Raw genomic sequence first — 20,292 nt, forward strand, 5'->3', positions numbered from 1 at the left:
CAACCTGGTTTGATTCGAATTTGTGTATTGTTAATTATATACTTTGGGTTCAAAAGAAGTGTTTTGTGTGTTTTGTTAAGGTATTTCAGTTTCAAACTTGATATCTATTTTTCGCAAGTGCATTTAACCGATATTATCCGCGATCGAAGACGAGTATGAATTTAAAGCAATATTCTTCTTTGGATCGTAATGAACTTTTCCGGCCTTTTTTGTTGTACATTATATTTTGTGTTATTTGTCAATGACCAACATTTTTTCTACTATAGAGACACATTCCATTGTAAACTTTAATATACACGTAAATATTTGAAACAGAAAACAAAGAAAACAATTTTCATTTTTACAGGAAGATATGCAATGATCAATGTTTTGTTGTTGTTCCCATTATGTTGTCATTTTCGTTCTTGCCAGCTGAATGTATGTGAGAACTAACATTGCTATTGTTATGCAGCACAGCGCTAATGCATTCTGCCATAAATCCCATTCCGTTACGTCGAGTCCATCTCCAATTCCAAGTCGACTTGAAAGAATCCTTTCTCCCGGGAAACTTAATAATAAAATGAAAAACGCCGTGTATTAGGTAGGATTTTGCTCGTCATTTTTGATAGTCACTTGCTTAAATTGGTGGTCCGCAGTATTTTTATTATCAAAGTATCAAACAGAATTCTCTCCAATGTTAAATATTTGGTGCTAAACATCACATTGTACCCAAAAATATTTTACATTTTGTAGGGTAGGTAATGAAAGGCTGAAAACCCTATCGTTTAAAATTTAAATGACGGAGTGCAACAAGTTTAATACTTTGGAAATATCAACAAAAATACTACATCCAATCCAATTGTAAGATACGATATAGATATAAATTCATAATCCAATTAGATCAACTATGATCCACACTAAACCGTTGGAGAAAAGGTAAAATCTTCTGAGCCACATAATTATGTCAAAAAAGGACTTGCCGCTAGAAATATGCTTACCAGTCTTGGTTAGGAAAGTTTCCTGTAGTGACGTTCATCCTGCTAGACGTCATAGTCAATGACGGTGCTGTGACGTTTTTCTCACAATTCCCGAACTGTTGATTTTGAAATTCATTTACGCAGCAGCCCTGAATCCGAAAAGTTGGAATTAGACAAACACAATACAGAAAAATAAGTGTTGATTTTGTATGTCTCACCGAATAAGCATAATTTGCAATGCTCAAGTAACGAAGCCAGCTGATCCACGACATTGCAGAATCAACGTTCAACAAAAGTCCACCAAACATCTGAAGAAGTGAAATAGTGTGGTAAAACAGGGGCGGGGAATTTTGTTATAAGTAATGTGATTTTATACTTGAATTAAATTGTTTCGACACAATAAGGTACTTTGGCAAACGTATTAAGGATTGCTCCCCCAAACAATATATTTTTGCAAATGAAAAACAAAAACAAAACAAAAAAACCTTAGAAAAGACAAACATTTATCCCACGATTAAAAATGGATAACCAATTGCAAAAACTTACAATGGAAAATACGAAGATCATGGTGATGGCTATATTCGCTACAGCGAAGTTTGCCGAACCGGATGAGACGAAGAGAGCCACAGACACTGCAGCGTAGCCCGTCAGCAGAATGAAAAAGAGAAACGTGAAAAAAGCTGAAGCGGTTGCTTTTAAACCTGCAACAAATAAAATAATATACTGTCAGGGAATATTTTCTATTTTAAAAATATGCTTCAAAGATATTATGACAGTAAAAAATGACTGCAAGTGTGTTGATTCTTAAGAGAAAGTTTTAAATACATGCACAACCAGCATTTTTCTAAATCTAACATTTACAGCACAGTACCAACCATTCATTGATGGTAAAACCTTTTGCAAATAGACCTAAACAGCTTTTACTAACATCGCATTTCGTCTTGATTCTTAAAGCCATCAGAGGTAAGTACACGCATCCCTGATTAAGAACCCTTACCTCAAACGTAACTTTGTATCGTAATATCGTTTTTTGTAACTAAACGTAAGCTAATCTTTTCTATTAGGCAGTTTGTGATACAGTTTTGAATTAAACTAAATGAAAATAAAAATGAATAAAAATGTTGCTTACCGACCATCCAGTATGTAATAGAGCCAAAAATAAGTGGCGACACAGTTCGCATTGGAATGAGATCTGCTACCAGCCTTGCAAGAAAATAAGCTAGCACCGAATAATAACCGGAGACGTACTCATGTCTGTTAATTGAATGCAAATAGTTAAAACAAGTTGTGAGGATGCATCCTAGTAAAATGATTCTGGGAATTACTTCCTAATTTATTAACGTTCTTGTCACAATTTCCATCTTTCATAGTATATATAGCCTATGGTCTTGTTTGGGATGAAATGTTAATATTGTATATAATTTTAATCCCTATTGTGTTGTCTTTTAAGACACTGAAGATGCTTAGTCTACATAATCAAAATATATTTTTCTATAAACGATAGCTTACTGCGCGATTAAAGTAAACGATTCGAAACTTTAGAGATTCGTGAGCGAACACATAAAAGTGTGATGACGCTAACAGAAAATTGTAAAAATCGGTATTGTTAAACTTTTATAACTATACGTATTTGGCGTCATGGGCTTATTTGTAAAGGAGTAAAAGTTTCCTATATATTATAAACGATTGCTCCATCGCTACACGTTTATATGGCAGCGGAAAATCCCAAACTCTAGAAAATACCTAATAAACGCTAAACGGGGGTTCCCAACTGATAAGCTGTGCAATTTTCTGAGCGAATTTTCCAAAAGCGCCATTTTTTAATCATTAAACAGAATAATTTCAGCAATTAGTATAGGCATCCAATGTCGACGATCACCGATCATATTTCTAAAAACGAATCTATTTCAATAAGAGCGACTAATGATGCCAACATGGGTAAATACATAACGTTTTAAGTCTATTTGCTGACTGATTCTGATTCAGAAGTACAGTTGCTTCGCTAATTATCGTTAGACAAACAAAGCATTTTTAGCAAATAAGAAAACGAAGCAAGTACTGTTTGCAAATGCGATTATGATTGTCGACATACGGCTCTTATGTTTAGAAATAGAAAACTAGCACTGGAAACGCAATTTTGAAAAAGATTAATAGTAAAACATTTTTAAGAGATCAACACAATGGTTTTCTTACCCAGTTTGTTATATGAAAACAAAAACATTGAAAAAAGCAAAAACTATGCAGATTGAGTACTTACACAAATGTGGTTCTTTCTTTCACGAACACGTCAATAGCATTAATGGATGAAAATAAAAGGTTGGTGGTTATGAAAAACAACACGCCGAACCTAGGAATATGTATATGCGATAACTTTTTGAGCAAGCTAAAATAGATAATAGGGGACACAATTTTGTGATCATTATGTTATTGTAGTGTTAATGTTTTGTGTGCCTTATAAGTTTATGTTTGACGCGTAAGTTAAATTCGATTTACTGTTCAGCTTTTGATTTTAGTTTTCGGGACTTTGGTTAAGAAAATGCATAATAATTTTGGGTACGTACAGCATCCTAGCTAGTTTCTGGTGACCATTCATTTCACAAAAGGATTAGCAGTTCTTGCAAAATGATATATATATATATATATAATAATAATATTAAATCTTTGAAGTAGCCTAACTTATAAGCACTTATACGAGTTCATTGAGCAAACTTTTACCGTGTGATAACGGCAAGAAAAATGCAAATTAAACATTAACATAAAACATTTCTTACCTGTTTTGAACTCCAGTGTCGGCATCATCTTTGATTTGAAAGTAGAAGATACCGAAAAGAATGCCTATGATTAAACTCACAACAACCTAAAAAGTAAAGCATACAACAAATAAATTAAAATTATATATCTGCACAAATTGTCGTTTACAAATTGTTTTTATAAAATTTCTCACAAGATAAATATAGTAAATCTTGCGCTCAAATTTCTTCAAAACGAAGCATTCTTACATTTCCAACTGCAGTCATTGGATTTCGTATCACACTTTTAAACGTTCTTTCAACCAGAACACGAAATTGGAAACAAAATGGGGTAGCATAGCCATGGTGCATAATGGATGAACGTCGCTTCTTTTCTGCAAATCCAATAGGTAGTTTTTACAATTATAAACGTTTTGAAACCGAACTATCTTTTGACATGTTTATCAAGATGATGCCTTAGGGTCCATTTTAATGACGCTTGTACACTCTCTTATACACTTGAAATTAACCTTTACGCGATTTGCTGGCGATGTCGCTCAATTCAGCGCAAAAGGTTTTGTTCAGTTCGCTGGAGTTATATTGTACCGCAAGATCTGACGCAATACGAGTGGTTGTGTCTTCATCTTTTTTCTCCTGGATTTCAGCATCAGAATAAACTATAAAAAAATGTCAACAAAAATTATGGTATTTTCACATTGCTGAAATATAATACATATTACTTCGGGTAGGATATCACAGCAATCGTGTAACTAATATTAAAGCATTAATACCAAAGTAGTTGAAATTCTACAAGAAATTACCTTCATCATCAGTTAGTGAAGTTGTTAGAGCAGTCGAATCGCCATTTATGACGTCAAGTAGAAAGTCACCTGGGTTGTTATGTTCTTCACAAGGGTAACCTTAATTTTAAAAAATACATAAACTGCTGACAGTGCACGCTGTTTCGACCTATAAGGTCTCGATCATCAGTGTAGCTGCATGGTGACAAGAGTTATAGGCTGTATACGAGTATGTAACCCCCTACGGCACTAAAGTTTGTTGGGAGCAGTATGTTGTGAAATGCCACAACTGGACATTAACGACAGAACGATAAACTGGTTATCGTAAAGCTACTCATAAATATCTGTAGGAAATTTTTAAGTGGCATTTCAAGTATACTCATACCGCTTTAGCCAAGCTTTGGTTATTTTTCAAAAAAAAAGTTTTTTATATTTGCTATGTGTTTTTTTCAAAGAGATATTTACGAACCAATTGATTTAAAATGTGTTAAAGCATCCCCACATGGACCGTGATAAAGAACACGACCAGTCGAAAGAAGAGTAAGAGTGTCGAAGAGACGGAAGATGGAGAAACGTGGTTGATGGATGGACAAGATCACTGTACGTCCTCTCATGGACAATCTGCAAAAAGTTGCATTCGTTTGCCAAAAACATTATTAAACAAGAAAAGTCACAATACTTTACTTTACATGAAGTTTTCAATGAGACTGACAGAGAATGAGACTAAGTATTATTGTTGTTATCATTCCTGGACTAAAACGCAAAAGTGAAGTGTATTTTTTCACAATATACGTATTTAAGAGTTGTGACTGTTATTACAAAAAGGTTTGCAAATGTCGACTGGTAATTTGCGGCAGGATACACTAACAAATACACTTTTATTTTCCGCACACTAAGGTACTAAAAACCCTAAATGATACAAAAACTAATTTGCAATTTAGGTACACTATTCACGGTTTTGAATAATCTGAGCAAAAAAATCAGAGCCAATATGTTTGTGTAGAGCATAGTACTTGTCGAAACGTAGTTATGCTCTACACAAACATATTGGCTCTGATTTTTTTGCTCGGTCTAATTTGCAATTCTTTTGGTAATAAAACGTATTTTCACACTTGTTAGTATCTAACCACATGCTATAGTATGCCTCACCACAGGAATTTGGAAACTATTTACTCAAGCGTGTACTGTCTTGAGAGATGACAAGATTGCATCTAATCCACTTGTTGGTTACCAACCTCTTAAGATGAATCATAACAGCGTTGGCGGTAGAGGCATCCAGTCCTGTGGTCGGCTCGTCCAGAAAGAGAACGGATGGTGAGGTGATGAGTTCCATCGCAATTGAAGTGCGCTTCTTTTCACCTCCAGATACTCCACGAATCATTTCATTTCCTATCTGATGTTTAGGAATATTTTTGTATAGTGTATAACAAATAAAATAAAATACAGAAAACAATAGTTTAAACACGTTTGTAGTTGAATTAAAGTGATATTTTTACATGAAAACGTCACCACACAAAAGGCTACAGATTATCTATGAAGAAAAATAAAGTACATATAACTATAGAAAGCAGTACATAAAAAGTATAGCAATTAAGAGTACTGGTATATCATGCTTAGTTAGATTGTTTTGAAAATTCGCCATAATTGACCTTAAGTAACGTAAGCGACATAATTATATGTAGGCAAGGCAATTTTCAGGATATGTTTTCACCTTGGTATCTGCACATGCTGTGATGCCAAGGTCATGTAGCACTTCATCGACTCGTTTCAACTTCGCTTCTTTGCTGATACTTTTGGGAAGACGAAGATTGGCCGAATACCAAAGATTCTCTCGGACTGTCAATGTGCTGATCAGCACGTCTTGCTGAAAACGTACGAAAGTAGGATGTCTGAATTTTTGCACAGTTGTAATTTAACCCTGAATTGTTATCAGGTTTGTATCTTAGTCTGTCACCCCTATAATAACTCGGCATGCAGTTTGCTTACAGGTAATATAGCTTGGTTTGCTATCAGGTAATAAAGAATTGTCATTGTGCTGACTAGCACGCCTTACTAAAAATTTAAAAGAGACAGTAAAAAGTAAAAATCAGTAAAAAGTTTGATCAGTAAGTAAAAAGTCTTTCCAAATATGGCGCCTAAAATAGCAGTATAGCAGTATTACAAAACTGGTGTGTGGCCCGAACTTCCGCTCAGTTGTAATCCAACTTTATATTGCTGTTGAGTTTTGTCACTAAAATAAACAATATTTACAAACAAGGATATGTTTTTTTTTCGAATACTGGCAGTAGCAACAACCATGTAATACATCAGCATTTTGTTGTAAAAAACGTTTACACGTCGACGTTAGCAGACGCCCTTTCACGCACATAAAACTATGGAAGACAGCACTCTACAATTCTGCAAAAAAAAATACTGAACAAATGAATTTAAAAACTGTAAAAAGTGGTAATACAAGAATGAAACCAGTTCTTGCAAAACCAGTTTTACAGTTTTAATTATTCTTAAAATATAGAATTAGCTACATATTATGGGAGTGTCGGCACGCGCAAACATTTGTCTGTTTATAATTAGGATGAGCAAATTACACGCCCCACTCATATTTACGTGATAGAATGTTAAAAGCTTGGGAATGTTGACCAGTTCGTACCCGAATACAATAAAGTTCAGTTTCGTTCTACAGTTTAAATTTTAGTCTTATCGTTTTAAAGGTTTCAAAGCCAACCCGTGGAAAACGTTTAACACTGATCAACACATTAATTCGCTTGTTCGATTTCATTGCGTTACGTAATCACATTGTGACAAGACCACACTTTTAGGAGTTTTTAAAAAACAATTCGAATTTTGTTCCAAAATGCTAATCATTTAGTAATAAAGCGAAATACTGTGTTAGTTTGCATAACAGTTTTCCCATTAGCATACAACAGTTCCCCGCAAGCAACTAGGTACGTTAAACTCTAAAGGAATCGTGATAACCTTCGCCAAACCGCTGCCAAGAATGTGGGAGAAATCGTTATCGTTTTGTTGGTAGGCAAAACAAGTTTATTTTGGCAAACCGGCCGCAAACGCGAGCCAAGAACGATGCCCAAAGCCTTAATATCCTTACACTGAGCTTCGAGGCAGGTCAAACCTCATAGGGAATTTCCCGGCGGCTATATTCGCGACCTACATAAATACCCTATATAAATGCAAAGCGGTTGATTTGGTAGCTTGCGGGTAATTTTGGTCGTGCGCAACGAAGAGATTACCTACTGTAAATAGGCATTTGGTTGATACCGGTCTGTAAGCAAAGCCGTGATAAAAAGATATCGTTTGAAACTTTGTTAGGAATGCCAGAACGACATAAACAACTAGGCCCAAAAATGCTTACGCCGCAAGCGTATGTAGGCGTAAAATAAAAATTATACAACATGTTCTAGATTACTGTGTAATAATTTTAATTTTTTTAAGACATTTAAACTGGATAGCAACTTTACAAAAAAACACGGAACCTGTTTGCTGTATAGTTTATCGCGGACCAGCCATATACAAAATGTATTAAAGCGTTGATTAATTGAGAATCTTGTTTTCCTGCAAGCAGACGCCTTTGAATTATGTTTCACAGAATTTAAACTGAAAAACTTTGCGGCCCGGTAATGAACTTCTTACGGACGTCTTTAATCAAACTTTTTTCGCAATTGGTTTGGGTTTATGAAACAAACTGTAGTAGTGCAAATTTGAATGGAAGACTTATGTTTACTTTTCAAATCAATTCAAACTTTAAGCGTCTAGCTAATTTTTTTCGTGAGCAGGGCAACTTTACAAAACACACGCCAAACTAGTTACATTACCTAGATTCCTAGTACAGAAAACCTTACAAACTAGTACACATACAGAGCCTTTGCTTTCCGTTGCTTGGTGCCAAAGACAGGCGAGTTCTTACTGGTGGCAGAACTAATACATTGAATTTTACATGGGGAAAACTATATGGAGCACTGCAATGTAATGTTGAATTGACTTGTGCGAAAAGTACGTAAAATAGGGAATCACTTTATTAATAGCCTAAATGTAAAGAATGTTTCAGAATTAAAATCTCAGTTTTGCTGGAATTCAAACCGCCATTAAAGAAATTACCGGACCTTGATAGTTCCACCTAAATATCAGATCCTAATTGCATTCCACTTTATTAAACGTTTAAAATTATGGGCTGTTTACGGTTTGAACACGGGTGGTCCTTTGAGAAAAAAAGCATGTGCCTTTTTTACTTTAAATCTAACACCAAACAAGCTGAAATTTGCAGAACTTACCTGCACAACATAACCACTAAAATGTTTGAAATTGCTTGGAAGAAACACACCGTCAATTAAGATGTCGCCGCTTAAGCCTGAAGGGTCCTTGCGGTCGGCCAGAATATCAAGTAAGCTACAAAATAACGGTATATAATACACCTGGGATGATATGACATTTAAAACCTGACATGTATGTAAAACAGCAAAAACGGATTGATTTTCTTGGCCTGTTGTATGTTAATAGGGAGCAACGTTAAAACATTTTCCCAGACAAAAATAGATTTTCCAAGGCTGAGCAAATCTGCATGTCTTATTAATTTTAATAAATTAATGTGGCGGTTTGTGTTCGTAATCTAAAACGGATGATAAAATAAATTGTCCTGTTTAATTACAAAGTAATATTTAGTAATTATTAGTTTGAAACCAAATATGCAATTTAATCGAACGTGCAATTCGTGATGAACATCTAACCACTAAATAAGCTGTTGCTGCCAGGCATAGTATCAAGTTTATAGAGCTCTTCTGGCAAATGTATTTTTATTCCGACGTTTCGAAACGAGCTCTATAAACTTGAACATCTAACCACGTTCGTTAATTAAGGTGAAAACTAATATTCTCATGTAGCGTGCGTGTTCTGTAAACCTCGTAATTGTGATAGTCAAAGCCTTTCTTAAGAATAAATAAACTCACGTTGATTTTCCACTGCCTGTTGGACCCATGATTGCATTAAGACCAGGTCTCATAATGCCGCTATAACAAAAAAGTTTCATATTAACTAATTTAAGACTGTTTAAAATTTCCAAAGTTTTAGGGACCAACTGAAATGAAAACATAAACTAGAACGGGTTTGTACATTTTAATTCAAAACAGTTGTCGAAACGTTTATTGATAATAAAAATAATAAAAGTAATGAATGGCGCTTTTAGTGACAAAAATCAACATAACTTTGTTGCTAAAATTTTTGTCTTTAAATTGAATAAGATGTTGTCTCTAACGTCTATCAAAATAATTGGTATAATTGTGTTTTTGTATGATAAACAGAGGATAGGTTTCAAAAATCACGAAAATTACCTTATTTCTGTCTTATCACCATGATAGATAAACAGCCAATACATATGACAAAGCTTTAAAATGCATTAAGATTGTCGTACTTGACAGAATGAAGTATCTTCTTGACTTTGGTATCCTTGCATGCGGCGCAGCACCCATCTCTCAAGTTTATTTCATAGTTCACATCGTGAAATGAAATAGTTGGAGCTTTCTGACGTTGTGGTTCTTCCACAGAAAGGGAAAATACCTCCATCGTCTTGACCGGATTTTCACCAGATCCATTCTGCTTGCTAGACCCGTTCGTCGGCAAGTGATTCGTATCACCCATTGATTTTTTAATAGCTCAAACCAACTAGTTTAATTAACCCAACTAAAAAAATTCATAAAATAATGTCGCTTAAAAGTTTACAGTATGATGGACTAGGCAAGACTGTCGACTATTGCAAATGTCCAGAATTTTGATTTTTATTCATTATCAAAAAGTACAAACCATAAACTCACGCTGCAAAGCTTGATATTTTCTAAATAGCTAATGAACTGATCCACTGACATTTTAATGTATGTTAAGATATTTCTGTATTTCCTGGTAAAAAATGTTTGTTTAGCAAAACGACTTGGTGTATATTTCGTACAAAACCCCGCATTCCAATGCGTTCAACACTTTACTTCATAGACAAGAAAAACCCACAATACAACGTTAGTATAAATGAAATGTAGCTGCAGCCGCACTTCATTGCAACCAATAATCGACTGTCTTCTAGCAAATCCTTGCACGGCGTCCGATGTGTTGTCTCGCGAGTCCCTATCTTATTAAACCACAAGTACCACCTGGAGCCTTTTTCTTGGCCGGCAATTAATGTCGCATGCGCGACAAATTTAGAAATCAGCGTCTGCGCCTTGGTGATATGAACATTTTATCGGGCTGCACACAGTCTGCGTTGACGTAACACCGCAAACTCGATCCTGAGGTCACGAAGAAATGTTCCTTACTTTGTCGATAAAGTGCTTTGTTTGTTGCCAATGTAGCAGAATACTGCGGCTGATGTTTTCTTTGTCAACTGTTTCAACAAACGAAACGCTTTGTTGACAGTTTCATCTTAACGTAGCCTATACTTGTTTATATATTGGTGAAAAACTTTCTATCTTTGCCGATGCGTTTTTTTTGCAATTTTTGCCAGTAAGAATTTAAGTTAACTTTTTTGAATCAACAGCATGGTCGCCTGTTGGAAGATGTTTAAGACATAAACAATTTTGACTGCAGCTTAAACAATTTTAGGTATTGAGAAAACACGGTTTTTCAGGTTGGCCGCAAAACGCACATTATAAAATGGTATTGACATGTCGTATTCTTAGTGCCTCGCCGCTTATTTATGTCGAATAATCGGATTTTGGTTTATCGGACGAGTCTGAAATTTACCAAAACAAAACGACAAAAAGCCTTGCTCGTAGATTCGAACTTTCTTTTATCGGTAAACAAAAATACTTCATGGAACTTAATACAAATAAGGAAATCAATTTAAACTTTTCTTGAGAAGTTGTTTTTACCAACACAAATATATAGCATGAAACATTTATATTTTAGTAACACACTTAACATGTAGCACTGGTTGAGAACTTGATTCTGCTAGTTTACAAAGTTTGTATTTAACAAATTTTACTCTCAGGGGCAAACCTACTGTTTGCGACCCGTTGTTCTCTCAGTTAACATCACAAACAAAAGCCTTTTTGAAGTTTAATTTCAATCTAGCTTTCTGTGAGAAGCATACCTTTCAGTACCCTTTCGTCACTTACTATACATTCTAGCGTTTCTTATGAAAATGTGTTTACAAGTTCCTGCAACTACAAATTTCAAGTTTCTTATAACCTTTTTAAAAGATGTCATAATAATATTACATGCTTAATTTCACTTTCTCAAGCACTTAGGCATTTGTTAAAGTTCTTAACCCTTTCGTTAGAAATTTAATAAAGACCTCTTAGATCACACGGTCAACTTGTTCCTGTACTTGGTAGCACACACTATATACTTACAGACAATTACCTTCATACATATGCTAAACTCATTTGCGTGTTACGGAAAAAACGGCAATATTGCGTGACAGACTTAAGTCGGCGAAACACGAACGCTAAACGGTTGCGTGCGAGGATATGTGCTAACACTTCGATCGACTTCCGTCGCCACTCACAATTAAGCAAATCACACACAGCACGCAATCAGCTTCGAAAAACATGTTCGTGGGATCATCTTTTCGCGACCGCATTATATGGAACCTAAGAAGCTATAGTGGTTGGTTTGAATCCGGGTTTAGGATCCAGACGCAATTACATTGCGTAAAATCCGAATTTTGAGGAATTCTATTTGTAGGCCGAAAAATAATTTTCCATACCCTATAGCAATATCGCATTTGCTAAATATGTTAAACCTTGCAGAGTTTTATATTGGCCTTCTTCATAATGGTTTGATGGGCTGTATATGAGCATAAATTTATACTTTTGTCCGGCTAAGTTTATACAGTTTATGCTAATTTATTGATTACAAATATACTTTGCCAAATGTTTTTTTGCCAAGCTTTCTGCTTACAACACAGGAACAACTGTGCTAACAACTACATTTTCACGTTTTATCAAAAATCTTCTTAAAGGTAATTAACAGTAGGGGACATTGCACAATTCTAAAAATTAATTTATGATTTAGAAGTTCGTTGGGGGTAATTAAGGTGATATAACATGGATTCTATATTAGCATAAGGGTTTTATATGGGCATGTTCATTTAAAACGCCCACACCATCTTAATTGTAAAATACGCAGGGATAAATGATCACAGTTTTCGGTCTGCAACTCATGGCGCTGACCCCGGTGAGTTCACATGCTCAAAAGTCCGAAAACACGTCACAAGTCGCTAAAACAAGTAGGCGAGATATGCCCTCTGTGATCAGCCGGCGACAGCGGATTAATTACTATACTCACTCGCACGCTATATGTTCCGACAAAACTTTTAACGACAGGCTGTAAGCCACCTTGCCATTATGACTTGCATATTTATTGAATTATTAACCTATAATACTTTTTCCTGTTTGACTTTGAGAACGTTTTGACGGTTTTGTGTGAACGAACAAGGTAGTTTTAAAATCCCACGCGCATTTCAACAGGGATTGCTCTAAGTCTAACTGCTTAACCATAGAACAAGTCTATTAAAGGCAGTTTACCAAATTAAACTAGTTTGTGTAAACGCAGTGCTTATCTTAGTAAAAATTAAATGTTCAAGCTATCTAACTGCCTAACCATTACGGGTGATGCATTTTTAGCTTATTTAGGTTTGTCAGCACTATAAGTCCGGTACCCTACGAGCGTTTCTAATACTGAAGGTAACACCCTTCTCGTTTTTGTGAAGACATTGGCGCCAACGTTGATTGGTTGATTAGCCGAAGGACAACATTGTAACCTGGAATCAAAAATCTTTGCGGCTGCAACTCGGACTAGCAATTAAACAAGTTTGCTGTAGGCATGTTATCGGTTTACCACTAAAGTACGGGCGTTAACCGCTGTATACGATATTTATCTCACACTATTTTTGTGGTTAACGAATCAACGTATACCATGAATGTCACAAAACAAGTTTAAGTGGATACAGTGTAATATTGTGAAAAAAAGGAAACGTATAACGGAATATACCATACTTGTAAAATAACTGAATAACGTGACTAAAAGTCACCACAAAGTTAGACCGTTATAACTTAAAGCAGGCCGTTCAATATTTTTAAACTCGTTTTTATCAAATGTCACCACTGACGTTGTGTTAACTACGTATTTTATTGTAAGGCTGTAGAAAAAAAGCAGGGGTTTATTTTTCATATATGATGTAAACTAATTTACTGTTATTCACCCTAAATGTTAAATGTATGACAATCATGAAATTTGTTTAAAAGGTGACATGTAATCAACACACAAAACAGCAATAGTTAAATAAAATTGATGTATTGCAAGTAACAACTTACATACGCTTTCTGGTGCAACGCAGAAGCACACGCATCTTACGAATTTATGTGATTACAGGTTTATTTGACAGTGAATGGCTGTGCCAGCTTAAAATTGTTTTAACTTTACAACTTTCTCAACGAGATTCAAACCCACGACGGACCCAATCAGTATTTCTCAGTCCGCGTGTGTGGGTCAGGCACCTTGATGCTATAAGGGCAATTAAAAAGAATGCGTTTTTTTCTCTCTTGTTTATGTACTCCTTATTTTTCGCCTAATACTACTGCTTTGAAGGGGTGGCTGACACGTTGACCGTACGGTCTTTCGCTGCCCTGCACTTTGCGTTTTTCATGGATATTTTTGTTGTAACTTTTTCCTCATTTACGTGCAAATACAAACTACCTACCTACCGTTGTAGCACCCTCGTGCGGAAAATTCAAACAAGCATCGGTTGTATAATGTGATATAAAATAGTGTATTTTTCTGTTGCTTGTGTGATTTCTAACGCCGTCACAAAAGCTGCAATATAACAATACAAAAGAGCATGATAATATTTGGGGTTAGGATCCCGGCTGCAGAACATGTCCGCGAAATGCTTTGAAAAACTAGGGTCGTAGCGTTGAGAAGTTGACTGTAGCTGTTGACAGTGTAGACTCTGTCATTTGAGATTCCTCCGTTAGCACTGATCTGCAGCTGTGACGTGACCACGCTGTTTCCCACTCCGATTGCATACAGAGTAATGTTGTTGGTTCGTGTAAGATTGTATCTAAAACCGAAATATGTTTAAATTAAAAGATCATTTGTCTGGAATAAAAACAATGATTTCAGGTTTGACATTTGTAATTGTACATGATTCCGTACTTCAAATCTAAAAATAAAATCATCACACTCGTTGCCTGGTGGGTGAAAACGATAATGAGCCTTATGTTTTTCATGCTTGCTAACAAATACGGAGATTCTTCATGCTTGTTTGATAGGCACTAATGATGCTGTTTAGTCAAAATGCAGAGATCTAAAATCCTAATTACGAATGAAAGCTTCAATTCATTTGCGCATTACGTTTACTAAAGCGAAACACACTGGCCAAGGCTAAATCACGCCATCAACGTTGTACCGAACAGTGCTTATTTGTTCGAGCATTTGCGTGCGGAAATGCGTAGGCTCTGATAGGAGTCAGTAAAGGAAAGTCAAACAAAGGACAGACTTTTCTAAATTAGTCAGTCAGTTCTGGTCCCACCAAAGTTTTTAGAACATCGTTTTAATTAATACGAGTTTGCGTTGTAAGTCAAAATTATTGACTTCAATAAAAAAATAATAATAACTAAACTGTAGAAATAAAAAAAGGAAAACCTTGATGGTAATAGGTGGCTGTCGGTTGCTGAACCATCTGTGATCAATACAATGAATCTTTGAGCAGTGGTATTTCTTGGTGATTGTGGAAAGTTTATCTGTGGTTGTAAAATTATATAGTTGAAATGTTATGAAACGTGGTTTAAACGCCTGAGGGACAAGTCCACATTATAACAAAACGAATGATACGACATTTTGGAAAGTCCGGTCCGGAAAGTCAAAATAATTTACTTGGTGTTGGACAAGATTTCCTAACAAAATTGTATTCGGCGAGAAGTAATAGTCACGTGACTTTCTCGCACCCACACACCATAGTGAATACACTATAAATACCAAGTGTTGTTAAAATCACTGTAACTGTTACGGGCAGGAATTCTATGATCAACTATATAGATTAGTAACGCATCCTAATAAAGCAGTCTTGTTGGTAATTGGTTTCTTTGCAATATTATGCGCCTTTTGATCACCCATACAAGCACTAACCAAGCTTAGGCTTACTTTACTTCGAAGATCCAGCGACACTGGGTGCCTGTTACAGTTCGACTGAGACATTGAAAAACACAGCGCAAGGTTGACATTTGGGTTATACAGACTGGTTGTCGACAAATGGTTGCGGTAGCCCGCAGTGACAATAGGGATTAAGGCAAACAACGCAGATGCGCTTATTGTATACGAAAAGGTAAATGGATTTGAAAAATTGCAAAAAAGGTTCAGTAACGATTAACGCTATGTCAAATCAGCTATACCCTACTGTACCAACGCCAAATTTGGCGATGAACCTAATAATTCGTACTCCTAAAAGTAAGTTAAATTCGAATTCCTCTGTGTTTTCGTATACACTTTGGGACTAATGAGAAAGTGTATACGGTATGGAAAATTAAATCAATGACATAAACCTACCCGAACAGCTCTTTCAATGGCAGTTGCTGTAAAAGTGTTTCCAGCCAACAGATGCGGCATATTATTACTAACAGCAAGATTAAAGCAAGCCACTGTACTGCAGTTGCCCAGTGTTGTTGAAGACTGGAACACGCTGTTGTCTGCATAATCAAGCCTGTGTGCAATGCAGGTTAAACGTGTTGCTTATGAATTAAATCTATCATCTTTTATATTAGACCACATACATCCTGATATTATTGTTTCCGTATTGCAGGATTCCGACCTGTAGGCACTTGCCAATGGCAGGTTGAAAAGCCATTGACGCGTTCTTGAGAGTATCCTTGAGGACAACAAAGTCTTGGTTGCTTATCGAGGAAGTGCTATCAATCAACAGCAGTAGATCAACGTACTTCATTTCTGCGTGTGATAATGTTAAAGTATACAAAATCCACGGCGGTGTATATAATTCATATTAAGTCAAATTAAATCTAAAATTGACAGTCAATAACGACAAATGCCAGTAGTAAAATCAAACCTTTGTTAAGATTCAAATAGTAAAAAAAACTGAAGCCATTCATTACATGTACATTACAAAATTGATGTAAAGTCCAAGGTTCCCAAGAACTGTGCCTTTTGAAGGTTGCAATTTGTTTTCCCGATCAGGCCACTGATTGACAGGCGTAAATAATTACCTGATGCGTTAAGTCTTGCAGTAAACAGCAACAACAAAGCGAACAACGGGCGAAAGGGTGACATGATTAACATTCCACCTTTTTAACTGAAACAATCAGGAAACTGGCTTCTGTTTGACGAATTCCAACACCTGTCGATTAGATTAGCGTTTGCTGGTAAAGTGAAGTGTGGTCTAAGCCTTCAGTGGGTAGAAAATAGCTAGTAACTCATCACCGCCGCAAAACTGCAAAAATTCAACACTGCAAAATTGTTTTTTAACTGTTAGACATATGTACTGCTAGCAGACGTCATAACACCTCCTGCAACACGGCTTCGACCAAGCAAATGTCTATAAATAACACCAATTAGAGCCACGCTTAGCCTTCGCTTGTTTTGCTCGTCAGGCCTCAGCTACAGCCAATACTACTTCCTCGATTAGGCATTTAACTGAGTAACCCATCAGTTCAATAATGTGGAAATGACGCAAGTATATTGAAATGTTAAATTACGCCCACTGCTCAACAGTAAACTTTTTGTAGTTCTATTTTTCTAACTTGATCAACAAAGTAAAGCGTGACATAAGTAACGCTTGTGTCCGAAGCACCTTAAGCCTTATTTAACAGTACGCAACACAAAACAAGTGTAGCATCGAGGTCACTACACTCTTTCCAAAAACTGTCCTGCCTTTGTTTAATGCTCGTAAGGTTTGGCACTCATCTGATTGCTCCTTTCCCACACAGCAACCTGAAGTTGGACTAAGTTCTACGGATGCAACTCAACCATGAACTCTATTTAAAGGTTATTTCGACACTGCGTTGGTCATAGTTGATTGGTTATGACTCTGCGTGTTCGAAGTGAGGTTGCTGAAAATTGTTATTGAGACTGAATTTTTGACTTACAACACATGTCGAAGACTACGTTTAATTTTAATTCTTTTTTATTTTTTTGTCAGATGCAAAACTGTTATGTACAAGACCAACTTGTTGCAGGGTGTTATATGTTATGGATTGTTAACCCGTTGCTACGACTGAAACCCCTACAAATATACAAGGTCTTCAAAAAGTCATATAGGTGTTAGAGCGTACTGCGGTAGTTATTTAATAACAGAGCAGTCTGCAATAGAAGGCTACTAACTAATTGACGATTGGTAAAAACAGGTTATAACGATAACGTAAAATAACAAAAAACAACCACATTTTCACATTATTAGGTTTTGGTAGGAGTATAGATTGTGTGTATCTGTTAAAGGATGACCAAATATGTACAGGTTTCCATCACTTTATGGTTCACAAGGACGCGAACACTCCTTCCACTTTTGAAACACTTGCACCCATTCTCTGAAATGCTCTCTGTATTTCCTGTGCAATAATTTCTGTGTTATTTTAATGTATTGTTGCTAATAGCTACACATGTTTGTGGTGACGCATTTTTTTGCACTACACGTTCTTTTTATTAAAATAAAAATATAAAAGTGTTTCGGAAAGCGGCAATTATATTTGGACACTGTTTGCAAACAGTAACATTTTTTCGCATACCGACCTAGCATCATAATTTTCGCCACAATTGCTTGGTTCAGTGGTTGTGAAATCTTCGTTAGTTGCCATTGGTTCACTGGTTGTAAACCGACTGGATGTAGTTTGTTCAGCGGTTGTAATAAAAGTTGATGTTATTTCAGTGGCTAATGGGGTGGTTGCTGTTATAGCGTCATGCGTAGTTGATAATGACCCTGTGTAAAATATAAGGCGCCGTGAAGCTACGAATTACTTTTTGTAACAATAACAGAATTCAACTAATTAAGTTACCTGTGAAAAATGTTAAGTTGGCGGAATAATCCGAAGCAAATCCAAGTGCTTTCACGGTAATGGTATAAACAGTGTTTGGGATAAGATTGCCGAAAGTTGCTTCCTTGTCTACAAGGGAATTACACTTTACTTTAAGTGCATCTCTCGTGTACAAAACTACTTCGTAAACATGATGAACAAAAGATGGATTTATTCTCTTCCACGAAACACTGACATAATTTGTCCCTGCTTGTTCAGTTGTTATGATCACTGTAGGGTCACCTGAAAAGAATTTTTGTATATTATTTGTGTTACAGTTAATTTGTGTTACAACATGCATATGCAATCAACGTACTTGTGTCTAAAGCTTGGTAGCACGAGGTTCCATATTTGTTGCTATAACAGTAGCCCCCGTGGCCACAAAAAGACACGGAGGATGTTTCGCATAAACCTGGAACAAATAAAATAAAAATCAATCATCGCAACAAAGATTTGTTCTAAAAAATAAGCTCGACATGACACCTCACCTACACAAATAGTTCCATTACCAAAATAACCCAAATTGCAAGTGCAAATGAAACTTCCATGTGTATTGCTACATACTGCCTCCTGGTGGCAGTTATGGGCGCCTTGAGAGCATTCATTGATATCTGAAAAAAGCACGAAACACGGGGTGAAACTACCAACACAAGAACTCAGAACACGCAGTTTGCCAATTGCTGCCTCGACAATTGCACCGTAAACGCCTATGCTCCGTTGCGTCACCTACCAGAAATTCCCAAACCGGAGTGTTGTGAGTTTCTGTGTTAGTAGCTCTACCGAAAAGCCGGCTATTTAACTTGATTTGACTTGCTTCTAATACCGCAGGTTTGCACCTTTGATTTAAGGAAACATATTCTATTTTGCTTCAAAGTTTACACTGAGTTATATTGTTATTTTTAAGACTCGCTTACAAAAGCAAATTACCGACGCAATCGGAACCAATCAATTGAAATCCTATTCCACAAACATCACTTAATGTCGTTGGAGAGTCTGTTGAGTGATCCACAAAAGGTTCTAATAAGAATACAACCATATACGCTTAATAAAGGTTCTACTGGTAAATAAAACCATCGAAAAGAATTTGTACAACTCGATCGTCTATACCAGGGGTGGGCAAACTACGGCCCGGCAAAGGAGTTCATGTGGCCCGCCAAATGTTGGGAAATTTTGAAAAGAAAGTTACCGAGCAACGCTGAATAGCATAATAACCACAGGCGTAGTTTTAAAAAACATACCGCGTGTGTTTACGTGCATTAGCCCGCTGTTTCTGCCACATTATCATGGAAATATTCACTTGAAACAATTTCTTCGTTCGATAAAAGTAAAAGCTATTCACGTTTTCAAATACATCCAACTTTGTACTGTTGACGCCAAAACTTTGATCACTTTGGATCAAGTTTAGGTCGTTGCAGTACATTGCAAATGGACATTAAACACGGCTTTAGAATCATGAACACAGACCACACAACACTTAAGATTGATACTAAAAGCAAAAAAAAACAGGCACGGCAATTGTCACAATACCGATTATGACGTCATAAACAGTTAGCTCCGTTCAACTTAACTTATGCACCAAGTTAGAAATTATTAATATGAGCATTTTAAGCGGCTTTGAATAGTACATACATGATATAAACCTTCTTTACACCAGTTATTAAAAAGAAACAAGCAAGCAATGGGGGGGCCGTTGGTGAAATACTATGCGGCCCATAAGATTAAGAACTTTTGAATGCGGCCCTTGCGCTGAAAAGTTTGCCCACCCCTGGTCTATACAATCAAGCTTTTATTTTTAAAC

General features: G+C 36.1%; 2 protein-coding genes across 2 annotated transcripts; both read right to left on the reverse strand.

The window, feature by feature from the left end:
• Positions 1 to 273: 273 nt before the first annotated feature.
• Positions 274 to 13,135, reverse strand: LOC145224498 (broad substrate specificity ATP-binding cassette transporter ABCG2-like). Its single transcript, XM_080091012.1, has 16 exons — positions 9,902 to 13,135; positions 9,441 to 9,500; positions 8,769 to 8,883; positions 6,197 to 6,349; positions 5,721 to 5,878; positions 4,955 to 5,106; positions 4,507 to 4,605; positions 4,216 to 4,362; positions 3,956 to 4,080; positions 3,728 to 3,813; positions 3,214 to 3,303; positions 2,086 to 2,210; positions 1,503 to 1,657; positions 1,175 to 1,264; positions 978 to 1,105; positions 274 to 547 (listed from the first exon to the last, which is right to left on the reverse strand). Exons 1-16 carry the CDS (start codon positions 10,126 to 10,128, stop codon positions 385 to 387), a joined length of 2,073 nt encoding a protein of 690 aa, XP_079947138.1. The 5' UTR covers positions 10,129 to 13,135; the 3' UTR covers positions 274 to 384.
• A 1,099-nt stretch (positions 13,136 to 14,234) lies between these two features.
• Positions 14,235 to 16,938, reverse strand: LOC145224318 (collagen alpha-1(XXI) chain-like). Its single transcript, XM_080090786.1, has 5 exons — positions 16,695 to 16,938; positions 16,248 to 16,419; positions 16,024 to 16,177; positions 15,124 to 15,221; positions 14,235 to 14,539 (listed from the first exon to the last, which is right to left on the reverse strand). The coding sequence occupies exons 1-5, from the start codon at positions 16,765 to 16,767 to the stop codon at positions 14,284 to 14,286; spliced, it is 753 nt and encodes a 250-aa protein (XP_079946912.1). The 5' UTR covers positions 16,768 to 16,938; the 3' UTR covers positions 14,235 to 14,283.
• Between the last annotated feature and the right edge of the window lie 3,354 nt (positions 16,939 to 20,292).

This window comes from Phallusia mammillata, chromosome 4, assembly GCF_965637545.1.
Source record: "Phallusia mammillata chromosome 4, kaPhaMamm4.hap1.1, whole genome shotgun sequence".
In the NCBI taxonomy this organism is placed as follows: domain Eukaryota; kingdom Metazoa; phylum Chordata; class Ascidiacea; order Phlebobranchia; family Ascidiidae; genus Phallusia; species Phallusia mammillata.

Coding starts and splice junctions, on each gene's coding strand:
- LOC145224318 (XM_080090786.1), bottom strand. CDS start 16,767: ATGTTAATCATGTCACCCTTTCGCCCGTTGTTCGCTTTGTTGTTGCTG. Junction 16,178..16,247: donor GGAAACAATAATATCAGGAT/GTATGTGGTCTA, acceptor CATTGCACACAG/GCTTGATTATGCAGACAACA. Junction 14,540..15,123: donor AGCCACCTATTACCATCAAG/GTTTTCCTTTTT, acceptor TTTCGGTTTTAG/ATACAATCTTACACGAACCA.
- LOC145224498 (XM_080091012.1), bottom strand. CDS start 10,128: ATGGGTGATACGAATCACTTGCCGACGAACGGGTCTAGCAAGCAGAAT. Junction 4,606..4,954: donor AACACATTTTAAATCAATTG/GTTCGTAAATAT, acceptor TTTAAAATTAAG/GTTACCCTTGTGAAGAACAT. Junction 4,081..4,215: donor CGCCAGCAAATCGCGTAAAG/GTTAATTTCAAG, acceptor TTGGATTTGCAG/AAAAGAAGCGACGTTCATCC.